This window comes from Arabidopsis thaliana, chromosome 2, assembly GCF_000001735.4.
Source record: "Arabidopsis thaliana chromosome 2, partial sequence".
NCBI classification, from domain to species: Eukaryota; Viridiplantae; Streptophyta; class Magnoliopsida; order Brassicales; family Brassicaceae; genus Arabidopsis; species Arabidopsis thaliana.
Window position 1 is genome coordinate 13279794 of NC_003071.7, and position 22507 is coordinate 13302300.

At 33.7% G+C, this 22507-nt stretch overlaps 6 protein-coding genes across 9 annotated transcripts; 3 read left to right on the forward strand and 3 right to left on the reverse strand.

Moving 5' to 3' along the window:
- Positions 1-2561: 2561 nt before the first annotated feature.
- Positions 2562-5885, reverse strand: SYCO ARATH (Cysteinyl-tRNA synthetase, class Ia family protein). Of its 3 annotated transcripts, none has more exons than NM_128673.5 (8): positions 5480-5885; positions 5315-5378; positions 4380-4541; positions 4126-4296; positions 3759-4040; positions 3555-3680; positions 3181-3384; positions 2562-3104 (listed from the first exon to the last, which is right to left on the reverse strand). In NM_128673.5, exons 1-8 carry the CDS (start codon positions 5821-5823, stop codon positions 2766-2768), a joined length of 1692 nt encoding a protein of 563 aa, NP_565717.2. In that variant the 5' UTR covers positions 5824-5885; the 3' UTR covers positions 2562-2765. The 3 variants fall into 3 exon arrangements, with proteins under 3 accessions (NP_565717.2, NP_001077986.1, NP_001324768.1); NM_001084517.1 differs by having other exon boundaries at positions 5315-5382; positions 5480-5873; NM_001336323.1 differs by lacking the exons at positions 5315-5378; positions 5480-5885 and having other exon boundaries at positions 4380-4924.
- Positions 5886-6887: 1002 nt separating this feature from the next.
- Positions 6888-8587, reverse strand: MYB14 (myb domain protein 14). Its single transcript, NM_128674.4, has 3 exons — positions 8250-8587; positions 8020-8149; positions 6888-7499 (listed from the first exon to the last, which is right to left on the reverse strand). The coding sequence occupies exons 1-3, from the start codon at positions 8380-8382 to the stop codon at positions 7013-7015; spliced, it is 750 nt and encodes a 249-aa protein (NP_180676.1). The 5' UTR covers positions 8383-8587; the 3' UTR covers positions 6888-7012.
- A 2810-nt stretch (positions 8588-11397) lies between these two features.
- RUS2 (root UVB sensitive protein (Protein of unknown function, DUF647)) lies at positions 11398-14006 on the reverse strand. 2 transcript variants are annotated; one of them, NM_128675.3, is made up of 10 exons: positions 13877-14006; positions 13648-13782; positions 13474-13562; positions 13288-13372; positions 13107-13166; positions 12923-13016; positions 12743-12840; positions 12400-12579; positions 12181-12303; positions 11398-12090 (listed from the first exon to the last, which is right to left on the reverse strand). In NM_128675.3, exons 1-10 carry the CDS (start codon positions 13886-13888, stop codon positions 11665-11667), a joined length of 1302 nt encoding a protein of 433 aa, NP_565718.1. In that variant the 5' UTR covers positions 13889-14006; the 3' UTR covers positions 11398-11664. The 2 variants fall into 2 exon arrangements, with proteins under 2 accessions (NP_565718.1, NP_001189649.1); NM_001202720.1 differs by having other exon boundaries at positions 11404-12090; positions 13648-13779; positions 13877-14001.
- Positions 14007-14159: 153 nt separating this feature from the next.
- On the forward strand, positions 14160-15617 carry ADF6 (actin depolymerizing factor 6). Its single transcript, NM_128676.5, has 3 exons — positions 14160-14401; positions 14650-14915; positions 15005-15617. Exons 1-3 carry the CDS (start codon positions 14378-14380, stop codon positions 15153-15155), a joined length of 441 nt encoding a protein of 146 aa, NP_565719.1. The 5' UTR covers positions 14160-14377; the 3' UTR covers positions 15156-15617.
- Positions 15618-16349: 732 nt separating this feature from the next.
- On the forward strand, positions 16350-18484 carry AT2G31210 (basic helix-loop-helix (bHLH) DNA-binding superfamily protein). The gene is made up of 4 exons (NM_128677.2): positions 16350-16588; positions 16833-17587; positions 17683-18141; positions 18245-18484. The coding sequence occupies exons 2-4, from the start codon at positions 16862-16864 to the stop codon at positions 18344-18346; spliced, it is 1287 nt and encodes a 428-aa protein (NP_180679.2). The 5' UTR covers positions 16350-16588; positions 16833-16861; the 3' UTR covers positions 18347-18484.
- A 1529-nt stretch (positions 18485-20013) lies between these two features.
- AT2G31215 (basic helix-loop-helix (bHLH) DNA-binding superfamily protein) lies at positions 20014-20509 on the forward strand (the record flags this gene model as incomplete). Its single annotated transcript, NM_179830.1, has 2 exons — positions 20014-20166; positions 20273-20509. The coding sequence occupies 2 exons, from the start codon at positions 20014-20016 to the stop codon at positions 20507-20509; spliced, it is 390 nt and encodes a 129-aa protein (NP_850161.1).
- Positions 20510-22507: the final 1998 nt, after the last annotated feature.

Genomic DNA, 22507 nt, shown 5'->3' on the forward strand with positions numbered 1-22507 from the left:
AAGTTGCCTAATACGGAAAGATTGCCACATGATTGCTAGCTGCAATTCTGAAACATGAAGATGGAATCTCTAGTAGTTGCCTATATGATGTCAACTTTTCTAAGAGCAATGCGGCATCATTTTGATTAGTAATGGTAATCCTACGAAAAAAATGAAAAAAACAAATGGTAATCCTACGAATAGCGGAATTATAAATAAGAAAACTGAAATTTACCTAGTATATCTTAACCAGTTTTTTAAATAAGTTTTGGTATGCTATTCTAATGAAGATGCATAGAATATGTTTTTCAAAAATCGAATGTCTATGATCTTCTTCTTCCATTATGCAAGTTGCACCATTCTTTTCATTTATTTGTGTTGTCAATTATATAATTAAATAAGGTTCGTACATCATATTTTGTGATATATATTTGCAAATTGTGAAAATTATAGATCTCATAAAATTTTGTAGTTTTGGCTGCTAAAGTGAGAGTTTAAACTGTATATATATAAGTATATAACTATATGTATAGAGAGAAAGAGAAAGAGAAAACATATCATTTTTCAGTATATATTTTGCTGGTTTTTTTTTGTTGTAATGGGGTATCTGATTTTATTTGGGGGTAATTTTCATAAGCTAATGAATTTATTTAATATTTAAATAAAATTATATTTGAAAACGACAAATACAACTTGAAAAAGTTTTGATTGGACAGATTTTTATCTCATTTGGTATATGTTTTAATCAATATAATAGTTTAGATAGCGTCAGAACAATAGGTCCGGCGGATGAAACAATCTTTGTCAAATTTGATAATCAAACAACATATGTTATCACATTTTTTTAGTACCTTAAACTTAGACCATATATGTGATACTTTTGCTATCTTGATATCCTCATTATGTGTACATAAATGAAATATAACTAATACTAAAATCTCTTTTAAAATAATACTCATCTTGGTACGTTGTGTAATGTTGCATCATTCATGAGTGTGTTAGAGGTAGAGCCAGAGTTCTGTCTCTCACTTGTCTTGTCTCTGTAAGTTGTTTACTCCCAGAGCACTCAAAGACCCCAGCCCTTCAACTTTTATTGAGTCTTGTCCATTTCTGAATTTCCTTCCACATATTGTAAAATTCATTTGACAGGATAAAACAATTCTGTAGTTCTACCTTTCAATTTTCCTAAAGTTTCAGGATGAATTGAAAATGACTCGAGTATTTATCTCTTATGTACGACATTATTTTTCTTATATCTTTCAATTTTACTGTACTTTTCTATGTGAAAATCCTAACATATGTATTATATTAAAAAAACTATTTGACTCCTTTAATTTTTCAAATATATATTATTAAAGTTCATGAATTTTCATATTTACGAACATACTTTTTTGAATTTTCATCTGAAAACTAATTGAAAAAGACAAAAACATGTGAAGAATTCTAACATTGTATTTTATGTGTGTTTTTTATGTCAACAACGTATTATGCAATTTAAACTTGGATAATCATGCAGATAACACTATACATTTTTGGGAAATATAGTCAACAAGTACTACCGTACCAAATTAAGTTTCATCTTTCAGTTTTCTTCATGTTAAAAAGAGTTCGAGACATTCTGTTCATTTATTTGGTTAAGATTTAGAACCAACAGTCAATAAACAGCTAATCATATTTGTTTTGGTCAGTCTTCCTTTTAGACCCGACCCGACCGACAATATTATCGAAATTTTGACAGTCTATACAAGGTTTCTATTTTGAGCTAAAACAATGTTCTTGCACTTTTTTTTATGCATGACTCGAAAATAATAGATTGAGTGCCATAATGCCACAATGGCTCTAATGTGATCGACAAGTATATATATAACCATCACTAACAAAGTATAACCATTAAGCATTACGAGAATTTCCTTCAAACAATAATATTCAATTATGAGAATATATATGTTGATTGGAATTTGGAAGTGGACATTAGGATTTTGGCCTTTCGACTTTTGATATGGAATCATGGCCTTTCCATATATGGTTAGAACAACAGAAAGACCTTTCAAGAATCAACATCCATTTATTATTCAGATTTACATAAGTTCCATCATAATTATTCACATTTTTGGATTGATACGAATATTTCATTTAAAAGAAGAAAGAAAAACAAATTGAGGAGACAATCGACATTGAAACGAGGGACCCCGAATTTTCCAAATGATTCTCTTGTTTCATCATTACCCACCCAAACCTATATTTAGTGAAACCCTTGTGAGACTCCACCACATGCATTACTCCAAAAATTAACATCTCTTGCTTCTTTAAGTCAAATACAAGATTTGATTATTTATTTTTATATGTTTTTGTCAACATCAAGATTTGAATATATTTTTTTCGGAAAAATATAAAATCTCCATTTTCTTTTATTTTTGAAAGTTATAATATATAACCTAACTAAATCGACATCAATGAACCATTTTTGGTTTTTGGATATTAGGAAAAATTATTACGTATCTCATACCTTTTTTTTTTAAATATCAAAAATATTTATAATCACAAATTCTAGAAAATACAAATCAAAATGTAAAACCAATAAGCTTTTTGATAAAGTAGACAATAAACTTCCTCTGATTATTGAGCATAGGCATTGTATAACAAGTTCGCTGGACTTACACAAAAACGAATAGTACAAGAATCCAATGTTACTTCTTTAATCTTTTGGTCGAATTCAACAAAACTGATACAAAAATACTATGAACCACTAAGAAAAAGAATAGATATTGTAGTATAGGATTAAAAACTCAAGGTGTAGTAGTTACAGGTTCTTGAAGTGCAAGAGGAATGGCTGGTCTCCAAGTTGTTCCCTCAGGACTATCCATCAAAGCGATCCCAACTTTTGCCAAATCTTTCCTAATTGCATCAGATCTTTCGTATTCTTTATTCTTCCTTGCGTCTGTTCTCTCTTGCACTCTCTGCAACACATCTTCCTCTTTTAGTCCAGCTCGCTTTAGTGCCTTCTCTTTTAGCTGCTCGAGAACCTCTGAGTAACTTGTGGGCATAAGCCCTAAGATAGTAAGAACATCTCTGATTGTTGTCTCTAGAGCCTTAAGTGACTCTTCTCTTCTTGCTTGTTTTTTCCCCTGAAAATGGAATGATCAACTATATCATTAACCGGTTATAAAGGTTTATAAACGTAAAAGCAGACGTTATATTTACCTTTCGGGTGTGAATGAGATCGTTGATAGTTTTCAGTGGTTCTGACATTGCAGCCAGAGTTACAGGTGTGAGAAGATCATCAGACATCGAGGCGACAAATTCAGTACGGAATGTGTTGATGCTTGTCAAAGTGTCTGAAGGAACAGAACCATTCTCAAATGTCGAATCTTTCTCGCCTAAAGCGCTTTCACAGTCGTGTAACGTCTGTCAATAAGCAAATGAGCATCGTCAAAGGATTGTAGTGAAGAAGAACATAATGTTCTCTTAAATGTTTTTTCAATAGCCTAATTAAAGCATCTTAAGCTAAAGAAACAAGTGAGGTACTCCAAAATGCAATCTTCAATCCGACTAAAAGCTATATAACGAGGGATTACCTGATAAATATAAAAAATGCGCTCCGAAGCACTCTCGAGGAGGAAATCGGAGTAATTGATAGGAGACCGATAATGAGTTCCCATTAGGAAAAGTCTCAGAGCAAGAGGATGATAAAGGTCTATAACCTGCCATGTTTGTAAACACGAAATTTAGGCATAAATATTGGATGTAAGAAGAAAATTGCAAAACTGAGAAATGTTTACCTGTCTGATAGTGAAGAAATTCCCCAAGGATTTTGACATCTTCTCGGAGTCAACAGTAACAAAACCATTATGGATCCAATAGCTAATGTTGCTGCTATCACATGCAGCACAACTCTGAGCAATTTCATTTTCATGGTGAGGGAACACAAGATCCATTCCGCCACCATGTATGTCAAAACTATAACCGAGATAAGCCGCGCTCATCGCACTGCACTCTATGTGCCAACCGGGCCTTCCTCTTCCCCACGGACTCTCCCAAAAGGGTTCCCCTTCTTTTGCAGCCTGCCCAAAAATTCAGAAGTCTTTTAAGACTTAAATGAGTAAACAAGTATTCAATGTAGGGCTAAAACGTAACTAAAAAGCGTACTTTCCACAGAGCAAAATCTGCGGGATGTTTCTTCCTCGTGTCAACTGCGACTCTCTCACCTGCACGGTTATCTTCTAATTTTCGCCCAGACAATTTTCCATATGTTGGAAATTTGTCGACTGAGAAGTAAATGTCTCCATCAACTTTGTAGGCATAGCCATTATCAAGAATCTGAATTGGAAAACATAGCATATGAGAATATATCTTAGATTTTTAGCAACATGAGGAGCAAAGTGAAGTAAATGTGGTCAAACCTGCTTGATCAGGTCGATGATTTGAGGTATATGATCTGAAACTCGTGGTTGGACAGACGGATCTAAACATTGAAGCTGTTCCATATCTCGATTAAATTCCTCACAGAAACGTCTGCTCAAACTGATTGGATCTTCCTCTAATTCTTTCGCTCTGGCAATAATCTACAAAATTTGAAATTTCATGAGTCAGTTGCATATGTAGCTAAAGAATCTAGCCATATACAACTTCAATAAGAAAAAGTGAAAGTTCCCCTAGAAAATATAGTCAGAGAGAGGCTGAAATAAAGAAAACATTTGTGAAATCTTGTAGCACAATACGGAGGAAATCTAGTAAAGGACATTACTAATTAGTTCTATTCTTCTAGCTAATTAGTCTGTGTTAAGGTTAATCAAAGTTGGTGACACAAACGTAGGCAGATGTAAAAGAGCAGACACATACATAAAGGATAAAACTAAGTGAACTTCTCCCTAACAAAGAGAAAATACTGACTATTCTCCATTTTGGCATTTCATAGTACAACATTTTCACTAGCCTCAACCACCAATATAATAACTTTAGCAGTCTAAACGTTCAAATCTTGCAACTTTGATGGCACTATGATCCATCCTTTTACATGCCTCTCACAAGTAAATGAGATGAAATAACAGTATTGGAGACACTAGAAATAAGATCAATCAGCTTCAACTTCTCTACTGCCCAATATGTAGCCGCCAAGAAAATAAATAACTTAAACGCGGTCCAGGAATGCCATAACAGACACTGGCTACTCATCCTATTAACCTAACGGTACCACAAAACTCAATCTTAAGAGGTTCTCACTAAAAAACTTTCCTGAACGAACTCGAGAAGCTGTCTCTAAACTTCTAAACAGAGCTTAAGTTGTATAAGACCCCTGAATCTCTGAGCTAACCACCAAGAAGCAGAGTTAGCTCACCTTGTCATCCACATCCGTGAAATTTCGAACGTAAGACACTTCATATCCTAGATGCTTAAGGTACCTGCCTAATTCCCAATCAAATTCAAAAGAACAAAATCATAAAAAAATCATAACTTTCCATAAACCCAAGAAGTTTTAAAGCTTATTTCTCCAAGTCGATACCTCAAGAGTACATCGAAAGTGACGTAGACTCGTGCGTGTCCAATGTGACTGAGATCGTAAGCAGTGACACCGCAAACGTACATTCCAACTTTACCTTCGACCTTAGGCTTAAACAGCTCCTTCTTCCGGCTCATCGTGTTGTGCAGCCACAGCTCCTTCCCACCGGAAATTGGTGCTCCACCGTCCGTTAATGATGACAGAGTCGTGAAACAGCGACGTAGTTGAGTTTCTTTTCCGGGTCTGAGGGGAAATTGGATTCTGAATTGAGACTTGGGAAGAGAAGAGAAGCGTATTGGAGTGAAGGGTCTACATGATTTGAAGAGATTAAGGACAGAAGAAGCCATTGGTGTGGAACGATAAGCTCCTTCCGAAGAAGATGATGAAATCTCGGATAGGAAAAAGCGGCGAGTGATTAGCTAAAACCTCTGAACTAATTACGGTTTGTGTAAACCGGTTTTATTTTCCGGTTCGGTTTAATCAAGACTTGTTAGAGGAGCACCATCTTGGTTGTTGACGAAATTTTTTAAAATGTCTAGGTTTTTCAAATAATATATGGGATTGTCTATTAGCCACTAATGGAATATTGAAGGAAAAAAGAATGTTTTAGTGATGATGATATTGGAATTAAAATTAAAATTTAAAGAACCATATTTCGATGTGATATTACGTATGCGTAATCGTTAACTATAATCGTTTAATCTACTCACGTTTTTGTCATTTTGATTTTCTTAAATTTTTAAGTACGACCGGAATGGTGTTATTGATGTTTTCGTAGGAACCATCCATAGGTTTTAATTAAAGGTCTACAAAATATAGTTTAAAAGTCCTTAATATTTTGTAAATAATATCTAGTTGTCTACTACAGGACCTTGGACCTTATATGTTGAAGTTTTGCAAAACATTGATCAACTAGAACAAAAAAAATTATCACAAAAAGTTTAGGGCAAAACCCTAGTGTAGATCAACCAGCTAAAACAAAGTTAAGGAGTGAGGTTGGCTCGGCGATAGTATGTTCTCTAATAAGTTCTTGGGTTTATAATTAGGACAAAAGGAACCATTGTTATATGTTCAAAACGTTTAACAATGGTTCCTTTTGTCCTGATTATAAACCAGGATGAAGTTATTAGTCTTTACACACTTAGGAGTTCATTTTAGATTGAAAACCACAATTCAAGTCGACCCATTTCTAATTTCTTTTTACTTCAGTTAACATTTATTTCTTTAGAAACCAAACTAACCGAAATGGCCCTCTTAAAAGTTTTATTTCTTTCATATTATATACATGTTTGAATCTGGGTGGTAACATGGTAAAGTGATGTTACATGTTCAAACTAACCATTGCTACATGTCTTGATGTTATCTTAAATGATGTTTATTATCAAAATGCATGTAAGATATTCATATTTACATGCAATCTCAAAAGTCTACAAACATAGACAGAGAGGAAGAAAAAGAAAAGGAATTTATTCATTTGGATTACAAAAAGACTTTCAAAGTCTTAACGACAAAAACAACACAAAATCAAAATCAAAATTAAAACTCGGGTATGTCGGAAAATTCCTCAATTCTACGATTACTAGTGAAAACATCAAACCAAAACTCCATGTCATCATTATACAACTTAGAATTACTATAGCTACATTTTTTACTATTTCTATCGATCAATCCTTCCCAATCCTCTATCTTCTTCTCATTCTTATTCGAATTATCTACCGATATGACGTCCGACCAAAAACTATCATCTATCAAGGCAGAAATATCCTCGTACGACATAATATCGTCCTTGTTATCATTTGAAATATCAAATGTTGTAATACTATTAGAAAATTGTTGTAAAGAGGCTGTGTCGACTATCACAGATCCTTTGTCTTCATTTGTGGTCTCGTTAATTCCGTTAACGTCTTTGGTGTCTCCGCCATTGTTTAGATTTTTGCTGAGTCTTTTCTTCAAATGAGTGTGCCAAACATTTTTTATTTCATTGTCGGTTCGTCCCGGCAATTTTGCAGCAATCGCAGACCATCTAAATTAATTAAGAAACAAACAAAAAACAAAACACTTTTTAAAAAAGCGCCCCACGTATAATAGTATTGTATGGATTTCATCAATTTCTTACTTTATATTGCTTTTTAGTTGCTCAAAAACAGAAGAAAACAACAAAAGAAAAGCTTATACATGCCATATGTTTTGCATTGATCAAAGTGCATATCCTTTTTTAATAGTAATATAGAAGATCTTGTTTCTGTTTTTTTTTTAAAGTATATTTGAAAACAAATTAATGAAGTCTTTGGTTTGGTTTGAGACAGAGGAAATCACGGACAGGAATCTCCTTACCACCCCCATGGTGTTAAAATATTTTGCAAATTGTTACATAAATAATCATTTATTAACTTAGACTGGGTAATACTCACTTCTCAGAGAGTCAGTGTAATGCAAAGTGGAAAAAGGAAAAAGGAAGTTGACATTACAAAAAAAAAAAGAAACGTCGACCCTAAAACTGTTTGATTTCTCAATCACTCTTTAGGGGAAAAAAGAAGACAAACCTGTTGCCTAAGCTTTCATGCAGATTGATAATAGTTTGTTCTTCTTGAGGAGTGAAATTGCCACGTTTAATGTCTGGTCTAAGATAATTGATCCAACGAAGTCTGCAACTTTTCCCACATCTAAGTAAACCTAAACAAATTGCACAAAAACACCAACCAAAATTGCTTCATTTTCAAGAATCATTAATAGATAATCAATATACAAAGTAAAATGTAAAAAGGAAACTCACCTGCGTGTTTTGGGAGAGCTCGCCAATTAGAATGACCATAAAGATGAATATAATTGATCAAGATTTGATCTTCTTCAGGAGTCCATGGTCCTCTCTTCACCCCCATTTTCTCACAACATGGTGCTCTTCCCATTCTTTTTTCCGTTGCCCCCTCAAGAAAAAAAACACTCAGAAAAAGAAAAACAAAATGGTCTTCAATTGAGTAAAATGATTAGAAGGACAAGTGTTGAATGGGTATGAAGTTTATGAGAGCTAAAGAAGCCAAATGCTTGAAGGAAGTATGCGATGTCGACGTTTAGTGTGTTATTATATATACACACATATTATTATTATATAATCACAATGCAACCGTGGGACAACTCCAAGTTGAAATTTTCTCATACTAATTTTGATCTACACAGTCCAAAGTTTTTAACCTTTTTCCTTTGAACTTTTTTTTTAGATTCATTAAAAAAAAAACTTTTTTCTAATGTATTTTAATCTGTTTTGATGAGGTCGACGAATACCACTGGAGCCTCGATGTCCTGTAACTCCTGTTGTGTAAAGATTGCCTATAATTCAGGTGCCATTCAGTAGTAAAATATTTAACGGTTAATCAGTTCGACTCAGGCCAAAAGGATTCTCTTTATATATCACCAGATAGGGTCCAAAACTTTCTATTTCGGGATATTTGCAATATTTTTGAGATGCAACACGCAACCAGGGAAACGAGTGTGTGATGAGAAGCAAAACGCAAACATCACTCTACTTATGCAATTATTGCCCTGAATTATCATGTTCTAGGGACGCTAGTTTCACTAAGCATATGAGTCACATGATTCATATGAAAGATCGACATATGGTCGACCTGTGTACCCACTTCAAAAGTTAATGACCCGATATCTAAATCTATTATTGAAAACCACTGTTATACAAGCTATTATTGAAAACCACTGGTATACAAGCCATGATCCGTTTACTTGATTGGTTATGACAAATCTTAATTACTATTAAATATATCTATCATATATGTTTCATATTCTTTTTGGAACAACTTTATTGGATAAGTTGGTTTTGATATGTAGTCTTTTTTTTTTTTTTTTTTTTTTGGACGACTGGTTTTGATATGTAGTCTAAATGTTTAATATGGTGTGTTTGTATTTCACAAGCTTGCTCCATTCTAGTTTACCCGGACTCCCGCTCGGAGCCTCGGATTACGGAGTTATATAAAAAAGATATTAAGCAAAAAATGCTCCAATATAAATAATAAGAAATTAGGAAATAAAATAATATAAAACATTATGAGAGGAAAGAAAGGTTCAAATTATATATGCATAAAAATGTCAAAGAAAGAGGCTCATAGTGCTCAATTCCGATCAAATCATGGGCCAAAAATAATCAAACTTTTAATCTCAATCAAGCTTGTTGGGTGACCTATAAGTCAATAAGAAACATTAAAAGTTTCATATTTTTCTATGCGCATATTAAACACTTACACTATTTTCTTTCTTAATGTATATAATACCGTTACGATTAATTAAAAAATAGGTATGTAGAGCCAAAACAATTGTGGTGTCAAGAGGGAAAATCATAGACATCGAAGTAGGTACGGTACGTACGTAAAGGGGTTCCTCTTTTCTAATATGATTCAGAGAATCAGAGGTCATATTGTTAACAAAAAATTTTTATGAAATGATTTATTAGCTAGAATATGATTTGATGACTCCACTTTTTGGTCATTGTTTTCCCGCTTTCTTTTAATGTTAAATATGACTTGATACTACATCTGAATTGTTTTGGTCATATGAATCTTTAATTTCGAAAGAGTATTTATAATTTTACTTTGTAAATACAAATTTAAATTTATTAAATTACCGGTGAGTTAGTAATTAAAATAAAATAGACAACCAGATTATTTTGAAACACGTCAATTATTCATAGTGTCATACCGTAAAAAAAAAACAGAAATGTCTTTCTTACGGTATATGTCATTACGTAAGATAATTACAACCATGAGATCGTAAAATGTATGAAATTGTCGTCAATTGATATTTAGTGATATGGTTCTTGGCTTCTTTCAATTGCACACCTTCACTCACCATTACAACATTTACTTTTGAGTTAAACTATTCGTTTGTCTCTGTCAAAAGCAACTTTTGTATACTGTTTCAAATTAAACGTATTTAGACCAAGATTACAACGTTTTAAAAAGAATAGACTAAAACAAAACGAAGATCGTCGATATCTAATTCCATCATTACCAAGATCTTGCCCTTTTTCACAATTTTTTTTTTCTCTTTCCGTTTTCTTTTTGGGGTTTCATTTTCTAATACAACGAGGGTTATCTTCTCTTACAACACTACTCCAATATAATTGTGGAGTTCCCATGTTTTTAATGCAAGTGTTTTGTTTGATAATTGATAAATTCAAATGGATCGTGACCTAACGAAATCTAGATATTTGTGGGTCCATTCAACTACTAACTTTGTCGCTTCTTTTTGTAATTTTCCAAGGGTCGGCTGATTTGCATTATTGATTATACATGCATGTCAAAAGTAAAGAAGCCTTAAACATTTCACTAGTTAATATTTAAAAAGGTGTTACTTATCTTCTTCAATCAGATCCAACTAGCTATCCCTAAAATAAAATGTCTCAACTAAATTTTGAAATCTGTATAAGAATAACAAAGTAAACATTTTCATCACTTAACAAATTGCTAAATAATCATGAAAGGTTGAAATGTTAATTTTAATACATTAATGACATTTTTATTTTCTGTAGTTTTTTTTATTTATTAACAACATGCATAATGATAATTTGAAATTAAGTTTGGTCTAAGTCTAACCAAACCTGAAACACAACTTAACCAACAAAATCTTTTACCTCCTCTCATGCTCTATCAGAATCTTACTAGTTATGTGTCCAGTAGGCAGTAGCATTGGCTAACCCTCGTATAAGGTAGTTCTGATAATTGCATTTATCAAATATTATATGTAACAACATGCAACAAAAGTGATATATTTGGGACATTTTCACTGATCAAAATATCCCAAAATGAAGACTAAGGAAGGGTCCAGGTCTAAGGAAAAATAGAGCCCGTACACAAGATTTGACCAAGAGAACTATTTTAACTTTAAATAAATATATATATATATATATATCCATAAAAAGCATTAATCAGATTCCATTTTGATTGATATATATGATAAAATATGTAAACTTACAATGGCAAAACAAAAGTACAAACGAGGACAAGAACCGTACCTTCAAACTTTTGTTTCACCTAACAATCTCACTCTAATCTAATCCATCTAAGTCTTCAAAGTACTAGATTGTGGATTCATGATCTGGATAAAGACTTCTTACGCCTACAAATTCGTGTTTATACTTGAAACAATAAAAAATTACAATAGCAAAATTACTCGAAACTCGGGAGCTACCAAGCAAATCTTGTCCCCGTGCCATCGAGAAATCTATCAGTATACCATCCTTTAGCTTGCACTTGAGATAAAAATGGATTGAAGACATCGTTCATTTTGTCATACGCGTCTTGCAATATAATGTCATCAGGGTCATTATATATCTTTGTCATTGACTTGACATATGCTGCAACTAACCACCCTCGCAATGCATCTTCACCGGTTGCATCGTGCTCTAAGACCATATCGGTCCATGACTTTCCATGACTCAATAGAAACTTCTCTTCTACAAACACTTGTTTTAGTCTTTGTACCTCAGAAGGCTTCACAGCTTTATGGAGAGCCCTTCCCACTTTTACATTTCCTGCGTCTTGGATTGGTCTCTCGGGGAACATTAGGTCTTCTTGGAATCTTAAATCAGGAGGGCTTGGGACTTTACCAGTCTGAGAAGATACAACAACACCTCTTATGTAATTAAAAGAAATCAACAAGATGGTTTACAGAAAAATTGAACAAAAGATGATGCTAATTACCTTGAGAAAATTAGCCACAATCAAAGCGGTTCGCTGTGGATTCAGTGTGTTGATTGGTACCCCTCGCATTTGTTCTACAACGCTATACACATGTACAACCGAAAGAATTGACCCAACCACCAACTGCAGATATCAGCCTTTTCATAATAGAGTTGCAATCCAAACAAATAGAAACTGCATTTTGAAATAGAGAGTAACGATGTAGCAGAATGACATTACCTTTCCCTCCATTGATGAACATATTGTGGACGCAAGTTGAATACCAGCACCTATCCCGGCAACATTGAAAAGAGTAGAGATAGCTTCTCCTTTTGCAAAAATGTCACTAAGATTTCCTTCTTTGGCAAAAGATGAATATATTGGTAATCTTGTTGCCCTTGCTGCAACTGTAGCCATTCCCTATTTAAAACAAACAATGCCAGAAAAGTATGAAAAACAGGAAACCAGTGAAGCTGATTGATGTATAAAAGGATGGTCTTTAGAAAGCTAATATATCTCATAGGTCTCCTATTGAAGCTGCTGAGGAAAGCAGGCACAGATGTTCTAAGAAAGATATCTATACCTTAGCAAAATTCCCCAGACCAGCCATTTCAAGAAACAGATGCGGGCATAATGGAGAAACGAGTTCCAGACCAGTACCAAGATCGTAAAGCACGTCAGCTGAAAATTATGAATCAATACTTTTTATAGTTAACGCTATAAAGACATCAGCAGAAACATGTAGCTACAGAATGGTGCATACCCAGAATCCTCCACCGTTTAGGCTCAGAGTCCATTCTTGCACCCAAATTGCTACATATTAGCTTTCCGACATGTTGCATCCCATCCTTCAATATCTACAGAACCAATAGAGTAAACAAAACTTTCACTTACGGACAGGGACTGAACAAGCAAACGAACAAACAAACTGAAGTGGTTTAACATACCCAGCTAACAACAGTTGCTTGTGCCGGTGTAGGCCGCAAGCCTGCAGCAAACAACAGTGACTGCAAAGGAATGATACAAAAAAAAGTTATGTGTCCATGTGAAAACCTCCATTACAACAGCTCAAGTAAACAAATGCAATTTTCCCAAAATCAATAATCAAAGCTGAATCATGAAGAAGACCTGAGTCGATAACACTGATAATGCTGCACTAGAGAAATGCTGAAGTGCTCGAAACTGTGTGTACCTAAGATATCCTTCGTTGACACTATAGAGAAGAAGTAAAGAAAGAAACTTGGTTAAAACACATGCTTTAAGGCTAAAGCCTAGAGACTCTCTAAAAACAAAAGTTCCAAACTTTGAGTTCACCTGTATGGATAACCAGAAGGAAAGAACTTGTTAAGGAAAGATTCAACCATCTTCTGAGGAACAGGTCTTGCATCATCAACAACTTTCATCTAAAACGTGATAATTCACATAATGATTCTACAAGTTGAGAGCAATGGCATAAGAGAGACAAGAACGAGGGAGAGGGAGATTTACAGAGAGGTGGCCGTCGGATTGGAACTGATAACGGTGAGAGACAGAATCAGAGGTTTCGAACCAGTAAACCGGAAAGTCTTCAGGGCTCTTCAACATTACTGGGTCTTCCTTCTTTATCAACTTCACCTTCTCCTGCTTCGTTCCCCAAGTTACAAAGTCATTCACTATAGTTTGGAGAATCATAAAATGAGATTAAAAATACAATAGAATAAAGATTGTGAAATCCTACAAGAAACTGCATCTCTGAGACACGATGGCACAGTCAGGTTCCGAACGTTAAGAGTCGCCGGAGTTGGAGTGAACCACCACAACAGTAATCGCCTAGAGCCGTCTAAAAACAAAATCAAAGAGATTATCTTAACAACGACGTCGTTTCTTCGTTCCTTTTCTACTTCTGAGGCCCAAATGATTTTTGTTACTATTCACTAATGGGCTTAATTAAGGCCCAATATTGATAGATACGCGGCGACTAGTTAAGGGGCAACAAATATGGCCCACTTAAAAAGAAACACGACTTTTCTTATCGCGTTGTTCTAACGCCACCGACCGAACACTTCTTTTTCTTCTGCAATAAACCAAAAAAAGTTAAAAATTCAAAAACTTAATTACTAAGCAAAAGTGTGCACGAAGAACAAAGCGACGCATCCGATTTTATTTGTTTGATAAGTTCGTGTCGTCTTCGTCTCTCTAACCCAATTCTGTGGTGTCTGAAGAAAGCAGAATCAAATCCATGTCTTTCAGAGGACTTAGCAGGGTAAAATTACAAAAAAAAACTTTTCTCTTCTTGCTTAAAATCGATGTACTCTTGTCTATGTCGCAAGCATCTTCAATGTTAAAAATTTGATTTTTATGAAGTCGATGTTAAAAAAAACTAAACCCATCTCCATTTTTACTCTTATTGAGGGTTTAAGATCACTAGATGAAGTCAATTCGATGAATTTTGGATTAAAAATCGAATCTTTTGGTATGGTTTTGATATGTGTTTTGGTTTTATATCTGTAGCCAAATGCAATATCTGGAATGGGTGTTGCAGATGAGAGCAAAACCACATTTCTAGAGCTTCAAAGGAAAAAAACTCATCGCTATGTGGTCTTCAAGATTGATGAATCCAAAAAAGAAGTTGTTGTTGAGAAAACTGGAAATCCTACAGAGAGCTACGATGATTTCTTAGCTTCACTTCCTGATAATGACTGCAGATACGCTGTTTATGACTTTGATTTCGTTACTTCTGAGAATTGTCAAAAGAGCAAAATCTTCTTCTTTGCTTGGTTAGTTTGATTTTTACCATTAGTAAGTCTATAAGGGTTTTGATGTGTTGAGACTAAAACATTTTGATTTGGGACTACTGATGTTGTAGGTCTCCTTCGACCTCTGGAATTCGAGCCAAGGTGCTTTACTCGACTTCTAAAGACCAGTTAAGTAGGGAGCTTCAAGGGATTCACTATGAGATTCAAGCTACTGATCCTACTGAGGTTGATCTTGAAGTGTTACGCGAACGAGCGAACTGAGAGCAAGCAAGATTGCTATGTCTATTCAAAACTTATGGTAATGTAATGAATAATTCGTATTCTCTGTGGATTGATTTGTGTAAACACAGTTTCATGTTCTATGTCAAACTGTATAACCTCTGGTGTTTCAGATTGCACAACCTAAAGCTTAGGTAAACTGAATATGGTTTAAGATCGTAAAAGGTTGATATATTAGTAATGTTAAGAGGGAGAAGAAACTTCTCTTTAGTAGATAACGAGAATGTTGATGAGCATGATGAGAGAGTTCTTAAACTAGTCTAGCAAATTCTGTATAAGCTCTTGTTGTAGCCATCTTGAATTCGAGTCTAATCCTTGCGAACAATATAGAAAGTGGTAGTGTGTAAAGTTTCCCTCATCATTTGTGGTTTCTTTTTCTCACTTTCTTCGGTGTAGTAAAATTTAAGTTGTATGTATAATAGTTCTATCATATACCTGCTTTCTAAAACAAAACAAAAAAAACCTCTTTCTTGTTTCCGCATATCCCCTTCCGATTCCATTGAGAGCAAAACCATTTTATGAGGTTGTATACTTAACCTACCATTCCTAATTCCTAATTGCTTAACTGTTACCAAACTGTGATGTCAAAAAGAAAAATGTTACCAAACTGGAGTCAAAATGACATAAATACCCTTGACCATTTGAGAAAAAATGTAAGGAATTAGGAGGTTGCAAGTGGGGTCCATTGCCGTTGTGGCCAAAAGCGAGATTGCATGACCCAACTGAAATCTCAATTAGGAAGGAGATTGCATTATTTTTATATGTTTATTTATCATATCTCATATTAAGGTCCATTTCCTTCAGTCTATTATCATCATGTATCCACTATTTGTTTGACATTGGGGAACATTTTAGAATAAGAAGTGGAACTGGAAAGTAAAATATATCTATTAGTTCCAACATATTTCATTAGTTTTAATTTTTCTTGCTCCAAACTCTAGTAGTTTATAAATACACGGCTTGAATTACGTTTAAAAGAAAATAACTAAACTTTCTAATAATTCTCCAAATATTAGAACATGTCTTAGTAAAGAATTAAAGCTTTGTTTGTGTCAGAAATTAAAGGTTGGAACCATTTTGTTCTCATTCATAAAAGGGAGAAGAAAAAAAAGAAAAGAAAAATTGTTTCCTCTGTCTTGAAGTATTTAGTAGAGAGCTGTCCAAAACAATACAAACACGTCCAAAAAACCCTCTCCTATGGGAACAAGAAAGACCCAAAAGACACAAACACACACCCAAACTCCATCAAACAGAAATAAAGCAAACCAAAAAAGCTTCTCTCTTTTTTCCTACATTTGATTTAAGCTCTAAATGTTGAAATGATCTTTGATTTGACATTGTGAAGCTGAAATATAGCTGGTGGTAACCTTCAAAGACGACAAAGAAGGAAAAAGATCATCATCTTCTAACTTTTGGTAATTAGATAATTTCATTCTCTAAACAAAGTCTGATTTTTGAATCAATACTAAAAAAGTGATAGAAGAGAAGCTATCAAAACACAAAAACAGAGGATTTTTCTTTTCCAATCTAAAAGAAAGGTGCTTAAGGGAATTAGTTTGAGATTAGGTTTTAACTGAGTTTATACAAACTTTCTTTATTTAATGAAATTAACTTAGATTGGCTTTTGTCTTAAAGATTAATTATGGTTGTGAAAATTAGTTTTGGTTGCAGAAAAAAATCAGTTGAAAATGTATGAGGAAAGTTCATGTTTTGATCCTAATTCGATGGTGGACAACAACGGCGGCTTCTGTGCGGCGGAAACAACTTTTACGGTAAGCCACCAGTTTCAACCACCGCTTGGAAGCACAACAAACAGCTTTGATGACGATCTTAAGCTCCCAACAATGGATGAGTTCTCTGTTTTCCCTTCTGTTATCTCTCTCCCAAACTCAGAAACTCAGAACCAAAACATCAGCAACAACAACCATTTGATCAACCAAATGATTCAAGAATCGAATTGGGGTGTTTCTGAAGACAACTCTAATTTCTTCATGAACACTTCACATCCAAACACAACAACAACTCCAATCCCTGATCTTCTCAGCCTCTTGCATTTGCCTAGATGCTCTATGTCATTACCAAGCTCTGATATAATGGCGGGTTCTTGCTTCACGTATGACCCGCTCTTTCACTTAAACCTTCCTCCACAACCTCCATTGATCCCTTCTAATGACTACTCAGGGTACTTGCTTGGTATTGATACCAATACTACTACTCAAAGAGATGAGTCTAATGTTGGAGATGAAAATAACAATGCTCAGTTTGATAGCGGAATCATCGAGTTTAGCAAAGAGATTAGGCGTAAAGGAAGAGGGAAGCGAAAGAACAAACCTTTTACTACAGAACGTGAGCGAAGATGTCACTTGAATGAGCGGTACGAGGCCTTGAAATTGCTCATTCCTAGCCCGAGTAAGGTTAGTTATTTACTTATGACAACAATCTTTCTTGGTTTAGCTTCATTCATTATCTCCAATGGCACTTTGCTTAATTCATATTATATGTTATTTAGGGAGATAGAGCATCAATTCTTCAAGATGGAATCGATTACATCAACGAGTTACGCAGAAGAGTAAGTGAGCTTAAGTATTTGGTAGAGAGGAAGAGATGTGGTGGGAGACACAAGAACAATGAAGTAGACGACAACAATAACAACAAAAACTTGGATGATCATGGTAATGAAGATGATGATGATGATGATGAAAACATGGAGAAGAAGCCGGAGAGCGATGTAATAGACCAATGTTCAAGCAACAACTCGCTGAGATGTTCATGGCTGCAGAGGAAATCAAAAGTAACAGAAGTTGATGTTAGGATTGTTGATGATGAAGTAACAATCAAAGTTGTTCAGAAGAAGAAGATCAATTGTTTGTTACTTGTCTCCAAAGTACTTGATCAGCTTCAGCTTGATCTTCACCATGTTGCCGGAGGACAGATTGGTGAGCATTACAGTTTCTTGTTCAACACCAAGGTTAGTGATCAATGAATATATATATATATATAACAAATCTTGGTTTATGGATTTTGATATATACTGGATTTAGTTTTGGTAATAATGATTGAATAAATTGCAGATATATGAAGGATCAACAATATATGCAAGTGCAATAGCAAACAGAGTGATTGAAGTTGTGGATAAACACTACATGGCTTCTCTTCCCAACAGTAACTATTAATTGTTAGGCTAACTTCATCTATTTTCTAACGTTTTTTAATCCATGTAATTTTTACTCATTTGCAAAACTAAATAAAAACTCATTTTGGATGATTTGGATGTTTAGTTTCTAACAAGATATGTATGATTTGGATCCCTCAAATGAGCCAAAGAGCCTACAAATTAGAAGACCTAAAGGAATGAACATATTACTCAACATCATAAGTTCATCATTTCTATGTTAGATTTGTTATCTTTTCGTTAAGCTCCGAGTTTTTTCTATATTCTCCAAATATCTGGAGGCAACTTTTAGACGATTATCTTTGGAATGTCCCTCTTTCTAACTGCAATCCGAACTAGGCATATCTCTTTTTCAATGTTCTTGTATATGTTCTCTTTAAAAAATTAAAAACCAGTGGCAGAGGCAATTGTAAGGGAATGGGGTCAACTGACCCAACAAAAATAAATAATTAAAAAAAAAAAGAAATTGTAAGATTGACCCCACTGAAAATTTTATATTGACCCCTATAAATTTGACTTATGTTTTACTTCAAAAAAAACCCTAAAACCCCACATTTTTTCTAGAAACCTTATAAAATTTGGGTTTACAGATTAAGATTAAACACATTCGCTTACTAAATACATTTTCATGTTTTTCTTTTATTAAAAATTTGACCCAATAAAAATTCGTCCTACCTCGGCCAGTGAAAGAAGCCATTAAACCAAGAAACACTTGGTATTTCTTTGTTAAAATTGATACAACCATCGTTATGGTTCCAAAGTTTGTATGACTAGGTAGGTTGGGAACAATAGCAACTACTTCTGTACTTGTGTACGAGAGAAGTAGGTGACAAGAAAATTTTCAGTTTCTATAAAGTTACGAGAGTATCCATAAATCATCACGTTACAAAAAAAAATAAAAAATAAAAAATAATTAAATATGAAATTATATTTTCACATTTTTGGATGAGGGACCTACCTCTTCATCTTCTTTCATACTGCTATAAACATATATGGCATGATCTAACCGCAACATAAAACTTATAATATTTTTCTAGCGTTTGTTGATATTATTAAGAGAGAGACAAATAGATATGTTTCTCAATTTATTTTCTTCAAAACAGTTAACGTCGAAATTTGGACATTCTGAATCATCGCTTCTACGAGTGTGATGCACATAGATAAATGAGGTTAAAACGAAGTGATATCATGAATGATTATTGGGGATGAAGTAGTAATTGTCAATTTATTAACAAATAATGAAAACTTTATATGTAGGAAACTATCTACCCAAATCCCTCATCTTCGATCTGTTTGTTGTTTGTGTAATCCAGTCGAAGAGTTATTCAATTGTAAAGATAATATAGGGTATAATTTCATAATTTTTTCAGCAAAAGCACAACTTTATTAAGCTAAAAAATAGACATAAAATATGTTTAACAACATCTATTTAAGACATTACTGTGAAATAGGTTAGAAACATAGTGCTAATTAAGTCAAGTCAACATTTTGTGTCCTAAAAAAATAAAATAATAAATTTGTGTCCTAAGTGAAAAAAAAATAGAAAATTTTAATTCCATCTGCAAATCTCCTTATATTCAATCAAAATACAGAGAGGGAGAGACTTGTTAAAGAAACTTTGTTTCTTCTCTTGAAATTGATAATCTTCTAGAGTATTGAACCATCTTCATGGAACGTTACACAAAAAAAAACGAGAGGTTCAAGGCAGAGGAAGGAAAAGGATCAAAGAAGTCGAGAACTTTCCTTACAGAACGCGAAAGACGAGCTCTCTTCAATGACCGTTTCTTCGACTTAAAGAACCTCATTCCAAATCCCACAAAGGTTAGATATATATTTTTATGTTTAATCTTTCATTCTTTTTCGTCTGTTTAATCTTTCATTCATTCTCTCCAATATCTCTTGATCAATACACATGCTCTATTACTAGGGAGGTGAAGCATCCATTGTTCAAGATGGGATCGTTTACATCAACGAGTTACAAAGACTAGTTAGCGAGCTTAAGTATTTGGTTGAGAAGAAAAAATGCGGTGCAAGGCACAACAACATTGAAGTAGACAATAAAAACACGATTTATGGGACTAGCAAGATAGAGCATCCATTCTCCAAAAACAAAAACACTTTTAACTGTTTGATTCGTACACTTAGATTTGTACACCACTTTTAGTGTACATATATATATAAAAATACACAACGTACACTTTACATTTGTACACTAAAAGTGTTGTACAATCCAAGTGTACGAATCAAATAGTGAAAAGTGACTACTTTGCAAATTATGAATAGTAAAGTGACTACTTTTCCAATTAAGTTTGAAAAAGTGACTAGTTTGCCAACACACCCAACTTTCTTTAGAGCTGAAAATGTCAAGACAATGTTATATAAGAAAGATGAATGCACTTTGATTACGGAGAAAGAAAAGAAGGAATGATTCAAAGAAAAGAAGCAGTGATGAATGATGAAATTCATCCCCAACCCCAAGCATCTACGATGAAGCATCATGCATAATATATAAGAGTGATCAAATTAATCATAGACCACTTTGAATAGACTTGTCTATTGTTAGAGATATTGTGACGTGTGTTTTAGACCGGTTAAGTCGGGTTTGTAGACCGATAATTTTTAGAGAAGTGCAGGCCCTGTTAAACTAATATCAATTTCTATGAAATATCTGTAGTGCAACCGTCAAATAAAATAAAAATGATACGATTCATTACCTAAATGAATCCAACCCAACCCCTTTTCTGAAACTATTGGCTATGTATGGACCGAATCAAGCGGCACTACATTTTTAATATATCAAAAACCAAATCGTTGGTTTGGTCCGGCAATACATTTTAACATTTTCTGAGTAATCAGAGTTTGTACTGTTTAGTTAGGATGGGGACAGTCGCAGTGTACCGTGTACGAGAGAGGTAGGTGACCAGAATTTTTTCAGTTTCTGTCGAATTTCAAGAATAACCCTAATTCTTTTTTTTACTAAATCAAATATAAAGTATATTATTATCCCATTCTTGGATGTGGGACCTACTTCCACTACTTCTCAAACAACCCGCTCTCTTTGCTATAAACAGAAATCGCATGACCCAACCGCTCAACAAGGAAACTTATACAATTAGTTTGATCCAAAATTGTTATTTATTTAGAAAAATTTAATAGAAAAGATTGAAATATAAACATATATGAATGAAATGAATTATTTATATTCAATACAGTCCATGTTATTTTTTTACCAGATTCTCTATTATACATCTCTTCAAGTATCTAAATATTTTTCTTATGGATGAATTTTTATTTTATCATTTTATGTTATCGATTATACACAAAGAAAGGAAGTGTTAAATTAGATTAATTAAGTGAGTTGTCGATATACATTACAGGAAGTGTTTGAGATAGAAACTATTCTATGATGGTTTAGTTGTTGAACACAGTTTACTTATAAAATTAGAAAACCCAGGGGTTTAAGTATTTATACTTCTATTTAACTATGATATACATACATAAGTTTTATCAATGCCATGTACAACGTATAGATGAATCAAACTAGATGATGTGATAAATAATTCCATGATTGTTGATGATAAGGTAGTTAATCATCCATAAATTAAAACTGAACACTTTTTATATACAAAACATATCCATTTAAACCGTGCATTAGTATTTTTGGTTCTTGTATTAAGTCGAAGAGTTTTTTCAATTCGAGTATATAATAAAATACGATTGCATAAACATAACACATATTAAACATGAGATTAATTATAGAAGTAAAACATACATCTAAGACAAGAAAATAGTTTCGCGTTAAAATACTTTTATCAATTACAATTTTGTATTTGGGATATTTTTATCCAAATTTTACTAAAATGAAAGGAAAAGGGTAGAAATGGGAAAGAGCAAACGGGGCTACTTGGTTTGTCGGTGTGAGTTAGTGGAGCCCATATCATATTGGTCAGAGAGAAGATCGTATTTGCTGATAATGACGGAAATACCCCTAAAGTCGTTGAAAAGACCTGAGAGATTCGGCAAGGGACCCATCTGTTGATTCTTCTAACCAACCTTTATGTTTGGCCACAATGATAAATCACATGCTCCAACCAAAACAGCCCCCAAAAAAAACCCAATTTATATTTTCTTAAAAGTGAGCTTATAACGTAAAAGAAATATA

Coding starts and splice junctions, on each gene's coding strand:
- RUS2 (NM_128675.3), bottom strand. Junction 13,167..13,287: donor TATCAGTGTTATCGACTCAG/GTCTTCTTCATG, acceptor ATTCCTTTGCAG/TCACTGTTGTTTGCTGCAGG. Junction 12,841..12,922: donor TAAACGGTGGAGGATTCTGG/GTATGCACCATT, acceptor CATAATTTTCAG/CTGACGTGCTTTACGATCTT.
- ADF6 (NM_128676.5), top strand. CDS start 14,378: ATGTCTTTCAGAGGACTTAGCAGG. Junction 14,402..14,649: donor CTTTCAGAGGACTTAGCAGG/GTAAAATTACAA, acceptor TTATATCTGTAG/CCAAATGCAATATCTGGAAT. Junction 14,916..15,004: donor AAAATCTTCTTCTTTGCTTG/GTTAGTTTGATT, acceptor CTGATGTTGTAG/GTCTCCTTCGACCTCTGGAA.
- AT2G31210 (NM_128677.2), top strand. CDS start 16,862: ATGTATGAGGAAAGTTCATGTTTTGATCCTAATTCGATGGTGGACAAC. Junction 17,588..17,682: donor TCATTCCTAGCCCGAGTAAG/GTTAGTTATTTA, acceptor TATGTTATTTAG/GGAGATAGAGCATCAATTCT. Junction 18,142..18,244: donor GTTTCTTGTTCAACACCAAG/GTTAGTGATCAA, acceptor AATAAATTGCAG/ATATATGAAGGATCAACAAT.
- MYB14 (NM_128674.4), bottom strand. CDS start 8,382: ATGGGAAGAGCACCATGTTGTGAGAAAATGGGGGTGAAGAGAGGACCA. Junction 8,150..8,249: donor AGCTCTCCCAAAACACGCAG/GTGAGTTTCCTT, acceptor CAATTTGTTTAG/GTTTACTTAGATGTGGGAAA. Junction 7,500..8,019: donor CATGAAAGCTTAGGCAACAG/GTTTGTCTTCTT, acceptor TAATTAATTTAG/ATGGTCTGCGATTGCTGCAA.